This window comes from Ammospiza nelsoni, chromosome 5 (assembly GCF_027579445.1).
Source record: "Ammospiza nelsoni isolate bAmmNel1 chromosome 5, bAmmNel1.pri, whole genome shotgun sequence".
In the NCBI taxonomy this organism is placed as follows: Eukaryota; Metazoa; Chordata; class Aves; order Passeriformes; family Passerellidae; genus Ammospiza; species Ammospiza nelsoni.
The window spans coordinates 70,787,487-70,813,462 of NC_080637.1; the positions used below are offsets into that span (position 1 = coordinate 70,787,487).

General features: G+C 42.4%; 1 protein-coding gene across 8 annotated transcripts in view; it reads left to right on the forward strand.

Annotated features, from left to right (window-relative positions):
- Positions 1–25,976, forward strand: part of CALD1 (caldesmon 1) — a 204,827-nt gene that overhangs the window by 156,423 nt on the left and 22,428 nt on the right. For 6 of the 8 annotated variants that reach the window (XM_059471650.1, XM_059471649.1, XM_059471654.1 and 3 more), the window contains 3 exons: positions 22,318–22,464; positions 23,440–24,301; positions 24,925–24,999. In XM_059471650.1, coding sequence (XP_059327633.1) covers positions 22,318–22,464; positions 23,440–24,301; positions 24,925–24,999 — 1,084 coding nt within the window. Of the gene's footprint in view, positions 1–2,647; positions 2,876–22,317; positions 22,465–23,439; positions 24,302–24,924; positions 25,000–25,976 lie in introns of those variants that run through there. The other 2 variants (XM_059471655.1, XM_059471656.1) reach the window with 2 other exon arrangements.

Below are 25,976 nucleotides of genomic sequence, written 5' to 3' on the forward strand. Positions count from 1 at the left end.
ATTCTTCAAATAAGGAGCAGATGTTAATGTCATTAGAATGGATTTTCATAAAAAACAGTTGTTCTCTTGCAAAATGCCAGTAGCTCTGCAAATTTTTCTGCAAGTCTGCCTGCTTCTTTCAGACTTGTGGCACAGAGAAGGGGCAGTGCAGGGAGAGTTATTTACTGTCTCTGAAACCAATCAGGTGTGTTTCTGTAAGCTTCCTGTTTTAAAATTGCCTCAACATGGACGAAACAGCTAAAGAAACATGAAGGTATTTGAATAACAGGACAAGAGCAGTGAGCATCACAGAGAGTTCCCTGTTGGCAAATAGGTACAGAGAGGAATAAGCTACATATGGAAAGTAATGGTCTGGACATGTGCCTCTGTCAGGTTCTAAATTCACTGTCTTTTCAAAAGAAACAAAGGTTCACAGGCTTTTTTGATCAGCTCACTGAAAACTCTGCCTTGCCTGCAGGAATGGTTAAAGTAAAAATAACAAACAAAATATTAAGTGGCTCTCTGGATGACCTCTGGACATTCTTATTGTTAGTATGAGTAGACATTGGAACCTCCCTGTAATAATTTCCTTTTTGGAAAGCTCTCATGTCTCCTTCCTCCTCCTCATTTCACTGCTTTTAATGGTTAGAAAATAGGAAAGGCCCTGTAGTTCCTTTCCTTGCTGCAAGAGATGACCTTACACTCTGCTGGAGCCATTTGCCTTGAGTTCATTGGCATGAATGACACCTCACAAGTGCGCTGGTGTGGTTAGCGTTTGTTTGCTCCAGTTTTTTTTTTTCCTCTTTCTAGTGTCTTCCTTGGGGGTTTTGGTGTCCTAGATCTCTGAAGCATCAGGACATACAAGGAATGCAGGTTGAGACATGTCTCCTGCCCCATCAGTTTTTGTGCTTAAGGTGCCCATGTGAATTTTTGAGATTATCTGGGAGGTGATTTGCCTCTTCCTGCTCCATATGCAAGATCTTCACCTCAGGGCCACAGTGTACTGAAAGTATCCCTCTTGGTTAAGGTGCTGAAGTAAACAACAAACATTTGGCTTCCAAATATTCAAGGGATTATGAAGTGCAAGGATCTATAGCCGCTTCAGATCCTCTTGCTCCCACTTCTTTTCCTCTATAGCTGCTTCAGATCCTGCTCCCACTTCTTTTCCAAGGGGTTGCAACATGGCACAATGTGTTTCAGCGTCTTTCAGGGGAGCCAGTTCTGCTGTAAGCTTAGGGAGCTGCTGGATTCACACACAGCTGAATTCACAGAATTTCATTCACAGAAACACTGGGTTGGAAGAGACCTTCAGGATCATTGAGTCCAGCCCATGGCCTGACATCACCTCAGCTAGACCCAGGCTTTGTTAAACACACCCAGGGATGGTGACTCCACCACCTAACCAGCCAGCCATTCCAGAGCTTTATCATCCCTTCCATGAAAACTTTTTCCTAATATCCAACCTATATCTCTCCTGAAGCAGTTTGACACTGTGACCTCCGGTTCTGTTAGTGCTGCTCTCCGTAAAGCACAGGATTGTTACTTTTCACAAAGAATCTATCTCATTAAAAGTGGAGAGAGAGTTTTTGGGAGGAAAAAAGAACCAGTTAAGGCCTATGGGACTTGAGCAGAGCTTGAATTAATATCAGTGTCCCTAGCAAAGTGCAGCTGTTGGATTCTGGAAAGCTCTGAGGAAAGAGGAGTCAGGGTTGCTGCTCCCCTGGCTGTGCATTGTCCATGGCTCTGTGCAGAGGGTGGCCTGGGTGTCACCCCAAGGTGAGAGTGCCACCTGCTGAACCCCATGTTCCTCCCCACAGACAGGACAGCTCACAGCAGACATTTCCCTTTGGGATGCTGATCCATCCACACCCAGTCTGGTAATTTATGAGGGGTAACAAGATCACAGCCTGGGGTGGAAGAGCTGCAGGACAGCACAGTGAGTGGTTCCAGTTTGCTCACATTTTTGGGCTTTGAGGGGAAAGGGTATGAGACCCAAGCATATGAAACTGGTAACTGATGGTGCTTCCATTTAAATCTGTTTGCATTTCTATTTCCTGCCCTGCTCACATGGAAGAACACTGAGGACAGACGGTCTGTTAGGCTGGGTTCAGCTCCAGCCCTGGTTTTAATCCTGTTGTGAAACAAAAGATGGTTTTACCTTGACTGCAAATTGAGCTTGCAGCACCTCCCCACCTCCCTGGATTTGTTTGTGTTTAGAAATCACCCTCAGTCTTGAGCTGTCTGATCCAGCCTGACCTTTCATGAGTTAGACTGGATGAAAGTGCCTGCACAATGCTTAGGCAGTGATTTACTATCAAAAGGGAGCACTGCTCCCTGGACCATTATTTTATATCTGGGTGCTCTCATCTCTCAGCAGGCTGGAATGTGACTTTCCTGTGAGCAAGCGCTTGTAAAAACACCTCTGTGCAGTGCTGAGCTGCTCGGATGAGCTGCCTGAACAGAATCCCTTCTTGTTTGGGAAGCAAGGGTTTGTCAGGCAGCTTGAGCAGCTGGGGAATCTGCAGGAATTTCTGTAACTGGGGGCCCAGAAATGAGGAGGAGGATCTATTAGAGAAAATACAGTAAAAAAAATAATCATAGGATCACAGAGCAGAGGGGAGGGGGATATGAGAGAGATAATGAGCTTGACAACAGGCAAATACAGAGTGTCATTCCAGGAGCTGCAGCACCAACCAAATGGTTAACCTGTGGGCTGGAAAGAGCATCCAATGAGCCTCACATGCCTGAAAGGATAATGGCATTTTTATTATCTCATTCCACGCCCTGATCATCCGTCCATTTGCTCCCTGGAGCTGCCAGCAGCTTGCACTGATTCATCCTCTGCAGACATGATCAGCAGATCACACTGCAGGCAGAACTTGTCCAGCCTTTCCAAGTGAGTGGCCAGTGTGTTATATCTGTATGGATTCAGCCTTTTGGTGCTGGGGTGGTGCAAATGGCAAGGGGAACAGAACAGCTGGGAACCTGGCTGAACTGGGAAATAAGCAACAGATGGGTTATTTTACTTCTTTTTTGCTATATTGTGCTCTGTTGTCTAAAATCTTTGTATTCATGCATTTCTTTTACCTGGATTGCAGGTAAGAGAACTGGCTGCTAGTTGGAGTTCTGTTGGTGGGAAGTTTGCAGAAGTTTCATAGTTAGTGTGAAAGCTTTCACGTAACTCAGATTGCTTAATTCACTGAGTAAATACAGTCCTCATGGCACATTCATGCCTGAATGTGGAAGGAAAAGCAAGAGGAGAAAATCAATTAGCCTGTGTAACATTGCCAGTAATATAATTTGCTTTATTCCTGTCCTGTATTGTTTTGTTGGTCTGCTTTATGAGTTGATGGGTAGGAAACAGGGCACTGCTATGTTTCTAAATTGCTGTGATTTATATAAGGGTTTGGTTTAAAGCTTGGGAGAGGTTTTGAAGAGCAACTGGGATTTCTATGCCTGTTTTTGGAGTTTCCAGGATGAAATCCTGTGCTCTTGGAGGGAGAGGGAGCTCAGGGATTTCCGAAACTCAGCCCCTCCAAGAAGTCCCTTCCAGGAATCTGAAATCCTTCCTTGTGATTTCAGAAACTGGGTAATAAATAATGATTTAACTAAGGGCATGTCAGATGGCATTTTTTTGTGTGGTATTCTGTGGTGAAACACAGCCACAAGCCACAGTAGCCAGCCCTCCCATAGTTCTGTATGGGAACAGGGAGAACCAATTTCTCTGTACTCACTGCAAGGGGAAAGCAAGGGAGGGGAAAGGGCAAAATGGATGAGATTTGGACACTTTAGTGATTATGTAATCATGATTATATATATATATAAAATCATGTATAATTATATAATTGCCTTGTGATACCTGATGTGGGGAGCTGGCCCTGAGTCCAGGCTGGACCTCTGAGGTGACCTTGAGATCCTTTCTAGTCTGTGCTGGACCTGGTTTAATGAGGTGTGAGGGTCTGGCTGTTTTGTTTAAAATACTGGGGACCACTGGATATCCTTGCTGGGAGATATTCTCCTCCAGTCCCTTTTGGGCAGGAGAGGGAACCAGCAGTGTGCTGCCTTTATACTTGGCATATCTGATGTTTTGGGGGAGTAAAAGCTGGGAGCAAAGCCTTAGCTTGAGTGTGAAGTGAGTTCACTATAATCAGTGAAATTCCTCCTTAGTGAAAACAATCCTTTTCTCTTGAAGTATGGGTAGCTACTGTAGTGTTGTTTTGCTGCATTTTGAGAGTCCTGGGTCCTGTAACAGCTTCTAACAAAAGCAGACACACCTTGAAAACCAGACATGGGTTTCTTTTGTCAAGACTCACAGGAGCATGCTTGGGGAAGAAAAGCAAAGTTCTCTTTGGCAAGGACTCTGAAGAGAAATCAAATGTGTGGCCAGAACTTGGAAACTGATTTATTTCCTTGTAACAAACATCTCCATGACCTCAGGCCAAAAGAGGGAAGACACCTTTAGCATTACCCACAAAGGTTTCTTCAAAGCATTGCTCAGAGAAATAAATACATGATGAAATACTGCCCTTCCCAGGCTGAGGCATAACGTAATCATTCCAAGGGCTCGTGGCTTCTCATTGCAGGGGAAAAGAAAAGGAATATTAAAATCCTTATAAGTTCACTCTCTGGAGACTCTCCAGGGAAAAGGAGGAGGCTGTTATTGCATTATTTTGAATGAGGTACAATGTGATTGTTAACTTCTTGCAAATGTCCTCTAATGGCCCCTTTATATGATCATTTCATCTGCGTCGCTTAAAGATATTTTCTGTGCTTTCAGTGGACTCGTGGTATTTGTAGAAAATTCTGTAATTGCTGAATATAATCCTGTTAGCATTTGATACACTAGAAATTAAAAGCAGAAGCTCTCCGTGGAGCCAAGAAATTCTGGTTGGCCTGTAAACATGAAGTCTGTTTAATGAATGTATAGGGATTGTCTTGGCTCGCTGTGCTGGACACTAAAGTGTTTACTGTGCAACTTCCTAGAGAAAACAGAAGTTCTCTTTGCCAACAGGTAGAATATTTTCTTCCAGCAAATGATAACTTCTGTTCAAACTTCAGTTTGGTTGTTGGAAGCTCAGTTTTTTGCAGAATTTTCTTTGTATTGTAGGTTATCTTTTCTGTATCTTGGCTGGATGCTCAAGACTGATTTCAGCTATTTTTTTAGGAGAGGAGAGGGGTGTAAGAGGACTCCTCCACAGATAGCAGTGGTGTTGGTGGCACTGTGCTGTCTGGTTAATTCTGCTCCAAAAATTGATGCTGTTAATTTTAACTTGAAGCTTTCTTCTTCTGTTCTTCTCTTTTGACCATGCTCCTCATCCCTGTTCCTCAGTGGGCAAAGGCCTGGATCCTTAATTTGTAAAAGACTTTTTACACTGCTGAGGTAATACAAGAAGGACATAACTACAGACAAGATATATGAAGATGTTTGCCCATAGTGAGGTTATTTTTCTGGTTTGGAAGCAAAGAATCCCAGTCTCAATTTCTGAAAGTGGCTCTTCCCCAGCAGGGACAAGTCTACATGAAGAACTGAAACATTTTTGAGTGGGAATTTCTGTGGCACAGAAAGGACAGGTCTATAGGGAAACCTCAGTGAAAGATGTTGTTTTCAGCATAAGAAAAGCTCTCAGGAGCACAAAGCTGGAGTGGAGTTGGGAGCATCCACCCCAGTCTCAATTTGAGACTGTGAGCATCAAGCGTCTAAAGTTTTGTCAGAGAACAAGTGACTGGGAAGAGTTTTATAAAAATTCTGAGCTAAATTCTCTCCCCTGTGCAAGCCTTGGTTCAGGCCAGGAACCTGCTGTGAATCCAAATGCCTCAAATGAGCTGTGAGAACTGCTTCTGATGAAAGGTAAATTTAGTAAAACCTAAGAAATATGGGAGAGTTTTGGCTGGAACTCTTTCAGAATGGTGCAGAGCAGAGCTGGTTATGAGTTCATGTCAGGTTTCTGAAATTGGCTTTGTCTAAATTAAAAGAATAGGAAATACTTTATTTTTAAGTTTTTTTCCTACGCTTTCTACATAAGAAATTAGTGAGTTTTTGTAAATATAAATTTCTGAGTTTTGAAAATCTTTTGATTCCAATTCACCTACCTTTCAAAGAGAAAAGTAAAAAGAAAGAAAACTTACATGAAAGATTTACTTTCCTGTTCCAGGCTGAATTAAAAAAAAAAAAAACAGCCCTGAACATTTTCCATATCACTTCACTCTGACAAGGGTTTTTGCTTCTGCTTCAGCAAAACTAGAAAATTCATTGTTAGTGCAGATCTTTAATCCAGATAGCTCCTCCACAGCCACACTGTTGGCATAGGTGTTCAACCAGTGCAGGATGGGGGTGTTAGAGCTTTATCCTGCTTCTTCATACCCCTGCCTTCCCCCTTCCTGCCAAACCTGCGCTGCCCATCCACCCTCTTCCCAATTCAGAGTAAATCAGGAAAAACTCAGGGAAATTCTCTGGTGATTAATTTAGGCCCTCTTTGCTTCTCAGTTCATATATACGTACGTATTTCCATATAAAGCAGATGAAGTCAATTATGCCCAGTAAATTAAATCCAATGCTTAAAAATGTAACCAAGAAAAACACTTCCATCAGTCATTGAAATAATTGAAACATAGAGGCTCAACTTACTGTAACTTTTCACTCTATCCACATTTTACTTGGTTAAAAAACCCCAAAACATTTGAAAAACCCTTTATTGCACTATTTTCATGTACTGACTATTTGATTTATATTTTGGGATGTGTAAGCTCTTAAATGTGGTGAAAAAGTCTCCTTGAGTTCAGTAAGGCAGCTTGCATGTATAAGTGGCTGCAGAGCCAAGTTTATAATTATAATCTGTATAATGTTAGCCTTCATACATTTATCCATTCCAATTTTAATTCCCCATTTCATAAAATCTATGATCAAATTTTGGAGCCCAAGCTAAGCTGATGCTGTCCTTTTTAATTTAGGACTCAGCCCTTTTATTCTCCTTCTGTGCTTTCCTTTTATTCGCTGCTTTCTTTTTGTGCTGATGTGCAGCACATATTGTTAAAGGCACTTATTAGAGCCGGAATTTTACAGCATGGAGACTGTCCTAATAAGGGAAAAAACCATCCCTTTATTGGTGAGGTAAGAGAAATCAGGCAGTGGATGATTTTTTTTTTTTGCTGATTGAGAGGGATAAGGTGCGGTTTGGCAGGTACCGCATTGGTTTGGCATTTGCTGACACGGTTCCTCTTTTCTGCAGCTCAAATCCTTTGCAGGGCAGGCAGGGAGGGCTTCCCCCGCTCCCCCTTTTGCCTTGCCCTCCCCTTTTCCTTCTCCTTTTCACGAGTGCTCAGCTGCTGCTGTGCAGTCTCACCCTGACACTCAAGCTGGATGTGGTAACGAGGCGTTTTTGTGAGTCCAGCAGTGCAATGCTGTAATCACCTTTTTGGGGAACAGCAAGCACTTTGGAAAACTCTTTTCCATGTGGGCTTTTTTTTTTTTTTTTTTTTTTTACCTCTAAAGCATTTAAACAGTTTGTGAAGCTGTCAGAAAAATCACACTGTACTCCAAAGTATTTCAATGCAATTTCTCTCTTCTCCAAAACCCACTATTGAAGCAAAGTACTAGCTACAAGATTTAGCTGATGGCTCATCTGTTTTTTCCTTCCAATTGCTTTGGATGTGCATATTGAATTCCAGAGATGAGCAGCACATCCCAGGCTTAAGTACAGGCTTCACATCTGAACTCAATGTATTTCCTTGACTTTTAGGCTGAATTATGGTGAACAAAGTTTCAAATGAGGGCAGAAGCTGGAGTTTTGGGTTTTTTGTTCCTCAGTCTGTTTGTCTCTTGGAAAAAGAATACTAAGCCATTAAATTCACTTTGTGCTGCAGGAGACTGAAACTGATGTAAAGTGGCTGCCCCCTTTCCACCTGGTGCTCTGGTGTTTCTTTCATTGTAGGAGGTATAATGGTTAACTTAATCACTAATACCCAGTTTTCTCTCACTCTTTTGCTTATTTTCTTCTGAATACTGTACATTTGCTGGAATCACTTGTGAAGCCATTTTTTTCCTCTGCTTCCCACCATAGTAATCCTAGTGTACGTATCCTGGCATAATTGAGGTTAGCTTACTGTATGGAAAGGATGTGAAAGACAAATTGATGATAATAAAGCAGAAAAGGAAAATAAACAGCTTTATTAGCAGGGGTTGGAGGTACCAGTTCACATTAAGCCAAATATACAGATACACCATTAGGTGTGGGCTACTCCCAAAAGCTTAATAAACAAATTTGGGGGTGGGATTGGTAGGGTTTGGGGTTTTATTTTTGCAAGATGCTTATTTGTATTCAGACCCTTCACCAGCCAGCATTTCTCTGGAAGATCAGAGACTTGGCTAACTTTGTCTTCTTTATTAATTTCCATCCATCACTTTTCCACATACCTTGACTAAGCAACAGTGAGAAATATTGAGTTTCTCATGAGCAAGACTGGCTCCAGCAGAATCTCACCTACCAATTGGAGAGGAATAACTCTCTGCAAGAAGTTTCACTCTGAACTCTGACTCTTTTTCAGATCACTTTCAATCTGCTTTATACCTCTCTTTAGCAGGATCTGGTCCTGCTACAGGTCTTCAAGGCAAATGTTGCTGTATTACAGAACAAAAAAATAAAAGATGATTTTGGTTCCAGACTGAACATTATTGAGAAATATCTCCTAAATTGTGCACTATGTATTTAAAAAAATTGAGAAAAAAGCTCCTGGAGAAGCCATCCATGTGCATTTGTTTTTCTTCCCACGATTCTTCTGGAAATGTGGAGGCCTGTCCTAGAGGTGTGTCCTTGAGACCAATGCATTTGACAGTACAGGATGTAAAATTCTGGCTTCTGTTTGGTTTGCTGAAGCCAAATTGCCCACAGGCCTTTTTAAGCATAAAAATATATTACATGTTTCTGAACAGGAGATTTTTTTGGCTTGCCAGATTGCATCTGCAATTCGTTCAGCACTGGAGTTGCTGCAGTGTGATTACAGAAATACCTTTTAACATCACAACTGTTGGTGTCCTGGCTTCTTCCTTACCATGCATTTTTGTTGTTTGGGGTTTTTTTTGTTGTTGTTTTGAGTTGGTTTTTGCTTGTTTGTTTGTACTTCTTTTGTTGTACCTGATTTAGTGGAGTTTGTGACTCAATGATGCGTGCTACTATCATCATGTGCTACATGTTCACTGACATGGCCATGATGGAACCTGTGCAGTCTCTTGGGTCATTTTCAGGTTGTTCCTGGCTTTCTAGCTCCCATGAGCTACAGTGGCATTCTCCATTATCATGTGTTTCCTTTCTCCCCTTTTTTAAATTTTTCCTTTCAGTCATCTCTTGATAGTGTTTATTTGATTATTTTGCAAAACCCAAATGAAATGTGTTCCAACCTCACTGTATTCTCTTGCACACTGATGTCTATAAAAGAAGAATTCTATTTTTAAATCAGGGTGTGTGTTCTGTGTAACACTCATCTTTCCTCTGTGAAGCCTGAGGGTTTTTTTAGGATTCTGTTGTCCTGCAAGAGGAAAATCACTGGCATGTGCTCTGGGTGTGTAAGATGGTGTTGTGCATCTTGGCCTTAGTCATCTCCCTCCTCCTGGAACAGGAGTGGTCAGACACATCATGTCAGCAGTTTTCTTTCTCAGGATTGCAAAAAGCCCAAAAGCCTCATTAGCAGAGGCCACATCTGTTTCCAAAACCAGCTAAATTTTTACTTTGCTTAGAAAGATGAAGTTTGAGGACTAACGTCCTCCTTGCTCCTCTGTTAAATTTGCCATAAAGTCTGTAGCAAAGCAGTTTTGTTGTTCTCTGAAAACATAACTTTTACTCAAGGCTTACCAAACTCACAAAACTCTCTTGACATTGTAGCAGAGCTATCTTGGTGTTCCCATAGTCCTTATCTATATGGCTGTGAAATCTTCCCACTGACTGCATGTGCTTTAGTGATAATTTGCAGCCCATTCAGCTGAGAACAAATATTCCTTTCTTGCATCTCTAAGAGCTGCATTTGGTCCTTTGGCATTTTGGGAAAGCCATGGGGTTAATTACCCGAATTCCTGGATTCTTCTCTGTCTTTCAAACTCACCCAACACCCTGTGAAGTGCTGAGGTTGGAGACAGTGTCTCTCACCCAGCCCTATGTTTATTGCCTCTGAACAATTTTGGGTGGTGGTATTTTGAGCAAACTTTGGTCAAATGTCCTGAAAACCTGTTTGTGGGTGATTATAGCTGTGCACCAACACTGGCACTTTGTCTCTTGCTCATCTTGAGCTGGCAGAAACACCCCTAAGTACATCCAGGAGCACCTCATTGGCAGAATTAAGATAGCTTGAATTAAGAATCAAATTAATTAAGAATTAATAGCGTGAACTAAGAGTAGTCTTAACTTTTTCAATTTAGAGTATTGCTGATCCCTAGACCTTTTTGTTACCTTGTAGCTGCTAGAGGTTATCTGCTTCAGATAGATAACGACCATGTTCTTGTTTACTCAGTAATCTCAGTTGAAATGTGGTAACATTTCAACTTGAAATGTTGAATTCCTACTCTGTGTGAGTAGGAATTCAAATTCTCTTACACTTGTCCTAATTCTATGTTGTGCCAGGTATTTGTCATTTTAGGTTGCCAAATCCTTGCTTTACAAATGTTGTACTTTCACAAAAGTATATTAAATGTGAATTTACTGTCCAGTTCTTGGGGTTTGGCCCCTCCCAGTGCCTTTCAGGCTGCATGACTCAAATTCAGTGAGAACTTTGATAAAAGGACAGATGGAATTGCACCTCCCTTGCAATGGCCTTGGTGTGTGTCTGTGAATGGCTACAATGGATTGCTGGGCAGAGAACACTTGGATGAGCAGTGCATGGCTGGATCAAGTGTAAAGTCTGCTCTCTGGTGTTATTTCTGGGGATCCATCTGCTGTGCAAATGTGGCAGAAGTCTCAGTGACACCCCAAAACACTCTGTCTTGCCGTCCAGGTGAGAGGAGAGAAGTTTTGACTTTGAATCCAGACCAAGTCCTGCAAGAGCTGGGTTGGAAGGGTTGGCTGGAATTCCGGTCAGTCCCATCTCCCCTGTGGGACCAAAGAGGGAGCACTGAGAGCTGTGGAAATGCACAGAAGCATTCCCATGTGACTTCCTGCAGTTTCTCTAGGACTAAAACCTCTCTGGTTTTTCTCATTCCATCAGCTTTTGGGAGTCCTGCCTCACCAAGTTCTGCTGAGCTTTCTGTAGCTGTGGAAGCTTGAGAAGCAGAAGGGTGTGGCAGCAGGCCACACCTTGTTTCCACTCCTTGTTTCCCAATGATGATCCAATTTCTTTCATACTTTCAGGCATTTAAGTGTATCTCAGTTCAAAACCAACTGCTTCAGAAGGTTCCAGACTGTGTTGAGCCCTGCTGACCCCTGTGAAAAGTCTGAGGTGCTTTTGCAGTGACAAGGCCACAAGAACCCCTGGATTAAACTTGCTTTTGGCCCTTCCTTTCCTATTTCCCAGCAGGCACAACTATGTTTTTAAAAATGTAGACTACTGACTTGGAAATACCTTGGAAATGAGCAACAGAAGGCTTTATTTAAAATGTAGAGGAGAGCAAGGCCATCACTTGATCAGAGAGAGCTCAGGGGAGCATGTCTCTTTGTTCAGTATGCCAGAAAAAGGCATCTCAGGGTAATTCTGTCAGTGGCTTTCACTGACATGATCAGGACATGGGTATCCTGATAATGTCTATCTCAGGATGATTTCTGTCAGAGCAGCAGTGGAAGTCAGCACAGTGCAGCTGTTGGGGATGGGACTGGGAGGAAGGAGCCCACATACCCACAACAAGTCCCTTCAGAAATTGCTGGAAGAGCTCCTTGGAGCGTCAACAGGTTTTTGGAGCAGGTGTGAAGTAGTGCAGCCAACAGAAAACCAAATCTGCTGTGTTTAGACTAGAAGTAGTATGTTCATCTATAGATCTGTTTTTCCATTCCACAAACTGGCATTATAACAGCCATGGTACTCATCACGCAGAAGTCAGAAGGGTTGCAAGGATTGCTCAACATTTGTAAAACATCTTGAGATCTTTTGATGGAAAGAATTTAACCAGTGCCAAGAACTAGTATAATAACAAGGGGGAAATAGCCATCAGTCTGCATTCACTTCTGGAATCTAGTGGATTATACCAGAAGCCTTGGCTTAAACATCTGTGGGTGTGTACATTTAATGATGAATTTTTTGATGGCCCTCTCTGTAAAAATGTCAGTTGAATCTGTTAGACAGCTTTGCTTCTTGATGATGGAAACTGGTTGCAATCAGGGCTTGTCTCCTCTCACCTTTGGGATCAGATCCTCTTTTGGCAGCCCTTGCAGTCTGTTTCCAGGGGCTGCATTGCTTTCTTATCACAGCAGCTCCTTGCTGTCCTTCCTGTCTTGTTGCTCACCTGTGTAAAGCATTTTGCAACTGACTGGCTATTGAAAATATTACAATTACTGGCTGACTTCCTGTATGGAGCTGCTGTTCCAGAATGAAACTGAAATTAGCAGCAGCAGCACCAACAAGGGTGCCATAATAACTGCTGTGGTTTGAAATCACACTGAATATTGTACCCTGTCCCTATATCCCCACAGGGCAGTTTCTCTGTTTTAGGTGCCTCTTTACAGCTGCCTATGTCCCTTTGGAAGTCTCCAGGCTGTGGGCACTTTTAGGGCAAGCAAATTGTTCTTTTCTAGTGATGTCTGGTTTTTATCTGGACACTTCTGTGAACAGCTTATAAATGGTGGATAATTTGTTAGTGTCGCTTTTAAATGGAAGAGGTTTTTGTTGGATGCTGGAGTTCTGTTGTCCCTCTCCCCCCCTTTTTAAAGAACAGTGGCTTTTGGATTTGTATTTGCAGTGTGATTAATCAGCTCTCATGAGCTCAGTCAGCTTTCCAGACAGAATCTCCAGTACTGAGCTTGGTAATTTCTTATGAGTAACATCTCTGGAATAAGTATTCCAGGGAAGCAATATGAGAAGAACAAGCACATCTAAGGGAAAACTAATTGAAAGGATGAAGGCAGGATATTTTATTGTGTTTGTGTGGGTGTAGTTACAATGGCTGCATTTCAAACCTCCAGCTGTTTAATTTGCACAGTGCTGTTATACGATGTCTGCAAATTGTTGTACCATTAGTGTGCTGTTCAAAGTGCTGTACGTGACCCTGCAGATGTGTACAGACCTGTTTTATGGAAGAGTTTTTTACCTTTCATGGAGGTGAAAGACACATCAGGATTAGCTTTCACAGGGATTCATGGAATGCGTCTGCCCCTAATCCCGTTAGCAAATGACAGGATCTGCACTAATAATTCCTCTGCTGCCTCACTTAAAGGGTCTCCTAATCACCTTGGCTGTTGACAGTAGGCTTCTTAAACACCTCAGAAAGAGAGAGATGCTTGCCTATGCTAAAAGCAAACAGCCATGAATTTCCCTTGAAACAAAATCCACACCTGCACAGCATCCGTGAGTTGTGTGCGTGGGGAATCAGTACCAGAAAATGTTTTTCATTAATTATTTTTTCTACTCACCACATGCTGCAGCACTGGATGTATTTGTAATGCCATATTTCCCCTCAAGTGGTTTATTTCAGTTAGCATAAGGGTTCACAGTCTGCTCTGTTTTGGTGCATGTTCTGGCCTTGCATTTTGTCTGCTCTCCTGTTTGTGGCATTTGTTTCAATAGTCTGCTGTGCTATGTTCAGGCTGTGTCCTTCTAGTGCATATTTTGTGCTGGGAAGAGTGGATAAAAAAAGATTATTCTATTATTATCTGAGGAATTATCTGGTAAAAGTATTTTTCCAGACTCCCTGTACATGCCTTGTACTTGGCTGGTCAGCACAGTGTTTGCTGTATTTCTGAAAGCTGCAGCAGACATCCTTGGGGACCTGCCTGGCTCTGAGCAATAGTCATTTAATGACAATCTCTAGTCCCCTGGGAAAGACTGAGCAGTTTTGACGCTTCACAGAGACCAGACTAATGCTAACACCCATACCTTCAATGGAGCAAGCAACAGAAATGCTGGGCTCTGGCTGTTTGTAGGTGTTTCGGACCACAGAACACTTCGGAGGTTACTGAGTGATGTATAACCTGGGTAGTCACAACCTGCTATGTTACGGTTTCCCTTCCATCAGTCATGGCTGTGGTTTTCCAGGCCCTGGACAGCCCTCTGGAGCTGGTTGGGTGTTGGTGACAGCCATTTGCCCTGTCCTTGCTATTCCTGGAAGGACCTGTTTCCCTTTTCCCTGTTCTCTCAGTATTTCTCTATCGATGTTCTCCATCCCCCGCTGCAGGGATGGAGGCTCCTCATCCATTTGCTGTGGTCTGTCTCCTCTCTCCCTTCCCACAGTCCAGGGGCATTTCTTTTTCCTGTGCTACAGACCTAGTCTACTATTCCTGCTTCCACATTCCTCCTTCCTGCCCCACTTAGTACCTCTGTCCCAAATCCAGCATGAATTTCAGGGTCAGCCCTAAATCAGAGACCTCTGGTTTGGGTATGAAGCCATCCACAACCTGATCCACCCCAGGCATGGCAGCATTTCAGTGATAGATGAAAAAACTCCTTCCAGGGTGGCTCCAGCACTACTGGTGGGCATTGTCCTTGATATCAATCCATGGTATGGTATGCTGGGAATTTTCTTCCTTTCAGCACTCACCCACTGTAGAGTCCTGGTCCTTCATTATACCCTGCAAAGAGAAGAAACTGCAGGAGTGCAAAAGGCAATTCTGCTCAGAAATTTCTCATTTCTGAAAACCAAAGCCTTGTTCCATCTCCAGTTTCACAAATCTCTTGTTTTGTCTGGGTGGATGGTGAATGAATATATGCTGGGAGTTGATTGTGAGTAGATTGGGCAGGGTGATGGAGGGTTAGGGTGTGTGACTGAGATTGGTTTGGATATTAATGTGTCATTCCTTAAATAGGTGGTTCTCTGAGTTAACTTTGTTAGTCTCTTTGTCCTTGCATGATATTCAGTGGAGCAAGAGCAGGTTGAAATTAAAGAAGCTTTGTGTTTATGAAACCTTATCCTCGTGGTCCTGCATTTCCCTTTAAAATACAGCACTCTTAAAATGCAGCAATCCTGTTGATCTTTGTGGAGGAAATGAAGTGGAATTGTTGGTTTGTTAAGAGGCCCTTTATTTCCTAGAGTGCTGCATTAAAGAAGCCTCCAAAGCTGGTAAACAGGGTGAAAGTAGATGAGCAGATGAAATTGAAGGCTGGGTTTCCAGGTCAGGAATTCATAAATGATTTATTGTAAATTCAGTTTGTGCTTTCCTGAAATCATCAGTTTGTTCTTGTTTGCTAATTTCTGAGGATGCAGCTTTGAAATAAAAACAAAACAAAAAGACCACACCAGAAACATTTTTTTTTAAAGTTGAAACTACATTTTTTTCAAAAAATATTGCGTGCTGCAGCTACTGGGCTAAACTGCACATTGAGTTAGGTCTTGATTTTGGATGCAATCAGTAAGCTAGCAATTTGACATATAAAACTGCCTTGAAAGACATATTAAATATAGCAGCCCAAAACCACAAGAAAGAAAACTTCTTATTTGTCTTTGTAGAAATTGTGGATTGTGCATTCTAGGGCAAATCCTGTAAAGCCTGACTTATGCCTCAGCTAGGCAAGATGCCCATTGTTCTCAAGTCATGTGCCTGAAATATTACTTACTGGGTAAGGCTGTGGCATAAATTATTTTGGATTATATATGCAATAAAGCACTAAAAGCTGGAGGTGGTGGCAGCAAGCAATTTGCTCCAGAGTCAACAAATACCACATTAACCACAGTGGTATGCACACTGATTGGGATTTGCTCCCACTTTCTCCACATTTGGAAAAGCAAGCTTGTTTTGTACACTTTTTATGCATGTTTGCATATGCCAGGGAAACAGAGATCTGGGTGAACTCCACCAAGCTTCAAGGAAAACAGTAAAAAATTATCAGGTAGAAGGCCAATTATTGTTTTCTGCTTCATTTTTTTTTTTATTCTGTTTTCTTTTTTTTTTCCATGTGAAACTTCTAAATTAGAACAGATTGGATACGCTGCTCTGCTCACTGGCAGGTCAATGCCATGTCTATTGTTATGTAGTAAAACTGCAGAGCATTAGGCTTCACATATTGAGAGAATTATGTGCTTTCCCCCTGGTACATTTCCAGCAAGCACTTTTATCTAAATATAATATACGTTGGAGGCAAATTTGACATTGTTTCGGTAACAGAAGGGTTTTACCCTTCATGTTTGCAGCCCTGTGTTGGATTTATGCTGAGGTGCTCAGAGGCAATTTACCAGAGCTATGTGGCTGTGGTTGCAGAATCTGCTTGCATTTCATATTATGAAACAGATCATCAGTTTTAAGCCATGAGGAAAGGGAGGAAAAAAAAGAAAAAAGAAAAATAGGCTGGTGCATGAGTCATTCTGCCTTTGTGCAGAGAGATGCTGTGGTGGTACAGATGGATCTAACTGCGAGGCCCAGGTTTAGGGCTTGAGTCTAAAACCAAAGGGACTCTGCTGTTACGAGCAGGAAAAAGGAAAAAAGACTGGGCATTGGAAATCTTGGACATCTACAAAACTGAAATTTGCATTTTCAATGGGAACCAGTAATTTGAGAAGCCAGGGACTTTCCTGGAGGCTTCAGCAGCATCTCCAGCAAAGCAATCAAATCTCTGGATGGTTTTGGCATTAATTATTTGATAATCACCAAGGATTTTTGTTGTCCCTATGGAGTCCTTTTTCCTTGTGGTTTCTGCTTTGCATGTCACTTTTATCTTTCATTCTTCAATGTGGATGGCTTGCACCCTGGATTTCAGAATCACACTGTTAGAGAGATGAATTTACCTACTCTTTCCTTACCTGTTAAAAAAATCTAAATGTCAAAAACATCAAAAAAAGAAACCAAAAAAAAAAGTCACAAACTGAAACTCTCAGAAGACCTTTACTTTCCCATGCTTAACTGTTTTGTCATGTAAACAAAATAACAACCTCTTAGCCAACTCCCTAACCAAAGTAAATAATCCAAAGGTTTTGCTCAGCTGAAACAAAAAAACTGCTGTTAAAATGGCCAAAAGTTTTAGCCTTTTAGGTATTTTAGATCAAGGATTATGGTAGAAGAAATGCTTCTAAAGGTATAGTAGGAAATTAAGGATGCCACGTCTGACAGAAAAAATGTTCTTCTGAAAACATATTTGATAAGAAAAAACCAATAATCCTTGAAGTCTTTGGAGCTATGAAAAAGAAGAAAGTGTATTAGGAACACAGTATGAAAATTGAATATGAGAACATAATACACTGAAACGTGCACCAGTGTCTGTTTTGGCCTAAGAGCTGTGGGCATATCTGCGTAATTTGCCTGCTCAGAAGAACAGGCTGTGTACTTGTGTAGAATGGATGGATAAACAGAGTAAAAGTACTTCTGAGACAAAGATAAATTGTGGGCAAAATGAGAAACATGAAGTGTTTGTAAATGGAAGGCTGTAGTGTTTAAGTCCAGCAGGTGCCACCATATAATCTATTCTAACTTCCTATACATAGGTGTTAGTGGAATTTCACCAAGCTATCTACAATGAACGCAAAAATCAGTATTATTTTGTAGTATAACTTCCAAAAAGGCATCCATCTTAATGCAGAGATGCAAGATATGGATGTTCCATCATTTCTTGTGTGTGTAATTATCCTCACTGTTTGAAACATGTGCTTAATTTCCAGTTTTAATTTGTCTGGGTTTAATTCCCAGCCATTGGTTAATTTTATTCACTTGTCTCTCCTACATTCAATGTGGGAAAAAAAAAAATGGGGCATGTCAAATTGAGAAAAATGTGAAAAATATGGGTGTTAATAGCATCATTCATGCACAACATTGGACTGAGAACTGTGGTGGCATGTCTGCATGTCTCCACCATAATCTCCTGTTTTCACTCACTACATCTTTTTAAAGCATGAACATTTTGAACTGAAATTCTGCTCGTTCCCCCATAAAAAAATGAATCTTCTTGAGCAGGTCTGAGCAGAATTCTGGCAGCTCTCCCTGAATAATGGAGGGATGATTAGGAAAAACAGTTTTACCCACAACTGCCCCCCCACCATTCAGCACATTTTTAGGTATGACTTGAATGAAATACAGCTGAGATTGACACGCAGAGCCTGAAAGAGAGAGGCACAGCCCTCTGTGGAAGCATGTGCCCTTGTTATGGTTTTATTTTTTATTTTGAGGCGAAGATTGATCAGTTGTTTATATTCAGGTTTTGAAGTGTGCCTATCACAACACAAATTAAGCAAACAATAAAAAGTCTAAAAACATATTTCATCATAAATAAAATGGGGCTGAATGTCAACAGTGGCACAAAGAGCACTCCCCAGTGGGTATTTTAACAAAGTCCATCCTCACCCCACCCATCCTTTCAGGAAGAGCCTGGGTAAATAGAATGACTTTCTAAGAGCACAGAAGGCCAACAAATTCAGCTTTTATGGGCTGAGTCTGGCAGTGAAATCTGTCATTGAGGACATTTTACTGACATCCTCCATCTGACATAAATTTGGAGCCACAAATCAGCAGATATCACCTCAGCTGCTGTGGTTTTACGTAATAAAGGGCAGAGGTCTTAGAGGTAGGTTAGGTAGCAAGCTGGAGGTGCAGCAGTTTGGTACAGGATGGATGATCTCATTTCTTGGGGTGGACCACAGGCAAAATCAATCTGTAATACATGTAAAAGCTCCAGGATGATAAAGCAGTGTGGGAAAGAGCTTGCTGAATAGGTGCAATTGTGTCTAATTGAGTCCCTGTTGTGAGGGCACTGCTGAGAAGGATGAAAGGTGTTTCTGCTGGCATAAAAACCAGACTGGCATTTGAGTGAACCATGGAGGAAAGAAAAGCCAGATATGAACTGCTTAAAAATCTTAAAGGCTTTTGTTCTGTTTGGAATTTTTTTCATGTATTTCTGACCCTTGAAATGGAGTCAGGGTTCAGATCCATAGCAGTTCTTTCTCCCTGCCTCCTCTAGAATGGAGTAGTGGGATCCAGCTCAAATTAGGCAGGTTTTTTTCTACTCCTGTGAAAAATGAAAAAAAGAATTTAGGTTCATCAGGTTTATTTTTGACTCTCTGAGGGCAGATTGTGCTACAAATTATAAGGTTTCTCTTTAATCAGAATGCACACTCTTTAGAATGGGGACCAGATTTTGCCCAATCTTCATAAATTTCCTAATGTAGGAGCCCATGAGCTTGATCAGGAAATTTCAGTGCTGTCATAATTCAGAAAATAATAATAATGTACTAGTACTGGGCAAGGAACTCCAAACCCAAAGTGCCTTAGATAATGCTCGGGCTGATTTGAGGTTTCAAGTGGAAACCAGCTAAAGCTGGATTGTATGAAATGGTTTTGAGCCCCATGATCATCCCAGCTATTACCAAGTTTCTTGCTGGGTTATAACCTTACATAAATTCAGTGTTTGGTGTAAAATCAGAGTGCTGTATTTCTCTGGAAAAGGCCTGAAGCAGATGGCCACATCTCCTGTGTTCCCAATCCAGCAGATTTATTTTTCACTCAAAGTCCCCCCCATTCAATCTGAGGGCGGCATTTTTAGACTTAGTCAGATACTAATGAGATTTGTTGTTGAGTTCTTCAGGTCTGGGATTTCAGTCCTTGAGAGCTGCACTTGATGTTCCTTGTGGGTCCCTTCCAGCTCAGAATATTCTGTGATCTGAATATTCCACAAGGGAGTGTTATCAGCAGGCTTGGCACACCTCTTGGAGATCATGCTGTGCTGTGGTCTCACTGCCTGAGACAGCTGGAACAGCTGCTTGTGGAGAGATACTTGCCTGCAAAGCCACAAATGGATATAAGTTCAGTTTAATTGAGTTGCTGGGTGTGTGCTGGGCAGCAAGGCTGCTCTCCAAGGGTGGAGAAACAGCACAGGCCAGCGCAGACCATCAGATTTCCATCTGTCTGATAAAGAGAGCTGAAATCTTGGAGACATACTTTTCATTATTTATTTACTATTGCTGAAGGATGTCAAAAGATGTAGGCAATTGGAAGATAAGCTTTGGAGAGCTCCAAAATTGATTTTGCTTGTGGTGGTTGCTGCAGAGATCTGTTGAAGTGGGAGAATGAGGGTCATCCCTTACACCCAATTGTGTTTACACAATTGTAAGGAAAACAAGGAACACATCTCCTAAAAAAAACCCGCAATTAATTGTTCCTTATGAGTGTTTCCTGGTTACTGAGCAGATTTCATGATTGCTGGTGAACAGAGATGAATACTTAAGGTGATTCTCATGAATGGAATACCTGGTGTACTTGCTCGCTGTAGGAAACTGCTGTGATATGTAGCAAGGCAATGGATGTGTTTAGAATCATAATAAGAGAAATTTTCAGCTTTCTTAACAGATGATCTATGTGATAAATGTCCAAGGACAGGAAGTACATATCTGTTTAATAGATAAGATTTTTGTGGGAATTTTTGCTTAGGGTATTCTTTTTGTTTCCTTTTTTAGTTTGCTGAGCCACTGGTGGTTTAAAAAAGGCATTTTAAAGAGGCTTTTTGGAAGCAGTTGTTCTCCTTGCTGTGTGGGGGTGCTCTGTGTGGGTACAGAGAGTGGAGTACACTTCTTCATCTTTGTGTGGTCTCACTGCAAAGACAAATCCTGAGCTGTATACACTGGGTGTTGACTCAGTTGTGGCCATTGTCCAGCTGCCCCAGGCTGGGAGCAATGTGTCCTCTCCTGTGCCCTTACAACTGGAGTTGAGAGTGGAAAAGATCATAGGCTTCTTGCAGCCAGAACATCTTACTAATGAAGGGGGTGTCTGGTCAGTTTGATATTGCAGTTTTATTCCAGAGTCTCCTTCTTTTGGAAATTAAAGACTCCATTGATTTGTTATTGTACTAATATCCTTTCTGTTCTAGACCTAAATGAAATGTTGATACCCCTTCAAGTTGCTTGCAAATGGCAGGAATTGCTTTTCCTTGCCTTCCCTGCATCACACCTTTAGTGCTTTTAATTCAGCTCCTTCCTTTGTTCCTCATCCCCCTCTGTGTTCCCTCATGGCCATGCTGCTCATGGTTTGCTCTCTCTTTGAGAAGAGTTGTTTCTATAAAGAAAAACCTCTTAAAGCAAAGCATGAAAGTAGCAAATTAAACTCTTTGGTGCACTGAGGATGAAAATGCTGTTCTAGGTCTGGCAAGTGGCTCAGCCATGTTTTGCACTTTGAATTCTTAAAGCAAAATTGGAGTTACTGTGTCCCTGCTGAACCTATACTTTGACCCTTCTTTCAGCAATGGAGAAAAGTAGTACCAGAACATGGTGATGGGAGAGGTTTGGGCCCCAAGAGTCTGATTGATGGCTAAATCAAAATTTAGTTGCTTTTAATGTTTAAATGTTTGCAAAACTAATATTATCTGTACTTGGGTTTAGTAAGTGCAGAACTCTGGCTTTTTTCTATGTTCATGGCTGCGCTGCTAACTTAAATACGTGACTATGTAAAGAGGGGAGGCTTCTTAACCATGATGTGTCAGACCTCTGCCAGAAGCAAAGTAAATGAACGTCCTGACTGGGTCTGACACATGTTAGCTTCCTAATTCACTTTCCCTGCTCAAAAAGATAAGAGGAATGCAGGCCTCTCCCTTTATCTCCCACAGTAATAACCTCAGCAAAGATTTGAATGGGACACAGGATTATTAGGATTTTAAGGTCTTGCTTTCCTTTTCAAGCAGGATGAAACTGAATGTAATCCTCTGTTGGGGCAGATGAATACAATGGGTTCTCAGCTGTAGGCTTTCATCACAGCAGAGATCTTGTGTGATTTGGCCTGGCAGGGCTCCGGGCTCACAAACATTTTGTGGGTGTCAGATGTTTGGCACTCAGAACCAAACACTGTTGTCATACTTGTGTCTCTCTGCTTTCTAGTCTTTAAAATGTAGAATTCTGTCACTGTTTTCAGCATATGATGTTTAGAGGAGACTAATGAAAAGCTGCTTTGCTGAGTCCAGTTTCAGTTATGTGGGCTTGATCAAGTCTGCTCAAATCCTGTGAGTGCTCCAACAGGATCATGGTGCAGGCTAAGAGAATGTTTGCTCAGCTACAGAGCTCGGCTTTTATGGATTTGGTGTTTTCTAGGAGCCAGTGTGGTGTGGCTGCTGCTTTCACAGGGACTATTTTCTCAAGCTCTCTTCTGAGAAAGAAAAGAAACACCATTTCTAACCCTGGTTATCTCAATTTCACAGCATATTTTCACAACAGCACATGGAGCAGCCACTGTAGCCATGCCTTCTGTGCTCTAGAAAACTGCTTTTTGTGACTTTTTTCAGTGTCCAATATGCCATAGCACCAATGTTTCCCTGTTGCAGGCTGTCCTACCAGAGGAACGATGATGATGATGAAGAAGCCGCCAGGGAACGGCGCCGGCGGGCTCGGCAGGAGAGGCTGAGGCAAAAGGAGGAAGGAGATCTCTCAGGAGAAGCAACAGAGAAATCTGAGGTCAATGCCCAGAACAGGTAAATGTCTGATGTTGTTTACTGGCAAGCCAATGGTAGTTTTTGTTCAGAGTAGAGAAGGGCCTGGAAGAGGTTTGCTGTGGTGCTTGAGTTTGAAGTGCTGGGTTTGGCCATCCTTAAAGTGAGGAAGGACCTCACACAGTGAGGATCAGCCTGGCTGTGTCTGCGTGGTAGGATGGGAGCATCACACATCTGGCTCATGGCACATATCCAGGTGTCCTCAAGGCTGTCTGTGGGGTAATTCAGCCAGGGCTCATGGAGGCTCTCAGCTTCTCTCAGGCGTGGGTGCATCTGGCCTCACAAAGCACCACAGCTCTGGTTCTGCTCACAGGGGTCATGGCACCATGGGGCCACCCAGTCCTCAAGCTGTGGCTGCAACACTCCTGCAAGGTGCTGAGTGTGAGCCCCAGCACTCACCTGGCATTGTCAGTGCCAGGCAGGTATAAAGAGCAGGAAAGCTCATGGAAGGAGGTGACACTTGAAATCGTGAAATCATCCATGTTGGAAGAGGCCTTTAGGCTCATCAAGTCCAACCATCAACCCAGCCACTGCTGGCCCCTAAACCATTACACCATATCACTGCTATCACCACCCACATGTCAAAGCTGAGTGGGCTCCCTGTCTGTCCAGAGCTGGCCTTCCTGTCCGTCCATCATTTGTTTAGTTTCACATAAACAATAATATAAACAATATACCCAGATTTCCAATGGCCATAACGCAACTGATAGAAAAAAAACCACCCAAATTGTGATGGCTAGTGCTAATAAATCCTGAGTGCAAGAAGCAATTTATTTAAGGCAATGAGAATGGATATAGATAGTAAAACAGCAGCTAAATTTTGAAGTGTGTAACCTGTTGAGTTTTCCACCTGTGGAATGACGATACAAGCTTTTTTCCTAGGAAGAGTGAAGTGCATATGTTGTTAGACTTTTTGTGGGTTGTGTTTTTTAATGCAAGCCTGTCCCTTTCGCCCAGCGTGGCAGGAGAGGAAAGCAAGCGCTCCTTGGACGATGAAGCCGCGTTGCTGGAGAGGCTGGCGAGGCGGGAGGAGAGGCGCCAGAAGCGCCTGCAGGAGGCCCTGGAGCGGCAGAAGGAATTGGACCCCACGATCACAGACGGGAGCTTGTCAGCGCCCAGCAGGAGAGAAGTGAACAACGTGGAAGAAAACGCCACCACGGGGAAAGAGGAGACTGAAACAGTTACCAAATCCTACCAGAGGAACAACTGGAGGCAAGATGGGGAAGAAGAGGGGAAAAAAGAAGAAAAAGACAAGGAGGAGGAGAAACCCAAGGAGGAGGAAAATCAGGTAGATGTGACAGCAGAAAAACCCACTGATAAAGAAGAGGCAGTAACTGTAAACGCAGAGGAACACAAAGCAGAGAACGATACAAATGCTGTGCCAGAGGGGACGCAAAGTGTAGCTGATGCTGCAGATAAAGAGAAGCTCGGGGATGAGGAAAAGGCTGAGCAAGAAAGGAAGGAAGCAGAAGAAAGGGAGAGGTTAAAAGCAGAGGAGGAAAAGAGGGCAGCTGAGGAAAAACAGAGAGCAGAGGAAGAAAAGAGGGCAGCTGAGGAGAGGGCAAAGGCAGAAGAGGAGAGGAGGGCAGCTGAGGAAAGGGAGAGGGCTAAAGCTGAAGAGGAGAGGAGGGCGGCTGAGGAAAAACAGAAAGCAGAGGAGGAAAGGAGGGCAGCTGAGGAAAGGGCAAAGGCAGAAGAGGAAAAGAGGGCAGCTGAGGAAAAGGCTAAGCTAGAGGCAGAGAAATTAAAGGAAAAACAAAAGATGGAAGAACAGAAAATAGAAGAAGAAAAACGTCAAGCAGCTGCCTTAAAAAAACAGGTACAGTAAGCATTTTGCACCAAAATAAGACACCTGTGGTTTGTGTGAAATGTAATGCAAGAACAGATTGAATTGGAATTTCCTCACAGATCTAGTCCTGTGTGAAGTTACTAACACTTATGCTGTTGCTCTCTATTTTTAAAAATAAATCCCCTCCTGCTTACCAATAATTCAGTGCACAACAGGCCTGACCTCAGCCCCTCATTCAGAGAAAACCTTGCATGTTCAGACCTCTGCATGTGCTTTTGCTGCTTTTTTTTCCCCCTCAGCTGCTATAAAATCTGGCCTAATGCAGTAACCCATGAGGTGGAGGCAGACACATCTTGGCAGAAAGTATTATGAGCACCTGTAGAAGTGTGTGAGGAATTCTGTGTGCTAAATGCAATCACAAGAAAGGGCTCTGTATTGGGACATGTGAGCATGATGCCACACCAGGGAGAAAGGCCCAAAGGGGGGAAATTGGGAGGATTTGGAGGGGGCACAGCTGCACAGCAGCACTTGATGGAGTGGTGGCTGCACACTGGATTGGTACGTGAACACAGCATGGAGAAACAAAAAATGCAAACAGGTGCGATGACTTCTTGTTAAAAAATAAATAAATTATTGAAAACCCAAAAACAAAGGAGGAAGAAAAAGTGGAAGCTAAAAAGGAAAAGCTGCCAGAAGAGAAGCCCCAAGCTACCTCCGTACAAGATCAGGTAACTCATAAAGCACTGATTACATGTGATAGGGAAACTAGAGATATGAAAACAAATAAGGCACCTATAAGTGAATGTTGATTCTTCAGCAAAGTACTTTAGCTTGTGCTCCACTTCAAGAACATGGGTAATCCTGCTGAAATAAATAGGGATGAAGCTCCTTAAGTGCTTAAAATTAAGTAAATTCTTAAGTAGTTTGTTCTTTTGGGCTTTAGGACCAATTCCTGTTTGTCTTAAATATTTCAGGAAACTCAGTTCAGTCAACAACACAAGTATGGTTTTCCCTCTGGGGATGAATTTTTCAGGACAGTATCAACTAATCATCCTTCTCTGGTTTCCTCTCACTTTACTGTGAACTTTTTCCCCTATGAACAAAACCTACTCTAATAATCATCATCATCATGGTAATTAATAATCATCATCATAATGATAATAATAATAATCTGGGCCCTTTGGCCAGCAGACTGCCTTAACTAATAATTCCCCTGCAAGCTGCAACACCCCATGATTTAAACTGTGCATATCCAAGATTCTTCTTTTGTTTTGAAGAGAAAAATCCACCAAAATTACTGCATTGCATTTCCACTGTAGACACAGGAGCTGGTGCCATGGTGTTTTACTGTATGGTAAGTAAATAAGATTTGGGGACCATTTGCTCTTCAGGGTGCAGCTGGACACAGGGAACTATGCTCAGTGCTGTGCAGTGGTTTTGGGTCAGTGCAGCAGATCTCAAACCAGTCCCTGATCCTGGTTAGGGGACACTGCTCAGAGCCTTGGAAATTTGGACCCATTTGGGCTCAGACAGGTCTGTGTGGCTTAAAGGGAGCCACAGCACAGATTTGTCTGTCCAGTAGATTGGGACCATTGAGGGTTGTGGAGGGTCCAGTGCAGGGTCCTTAGCAGATGAGTTTGGAATATGCTTAGCTCACCCTCAGAGAGCAGTGTAAATAGCTGCACAAAAAAAGGGATGGATTATA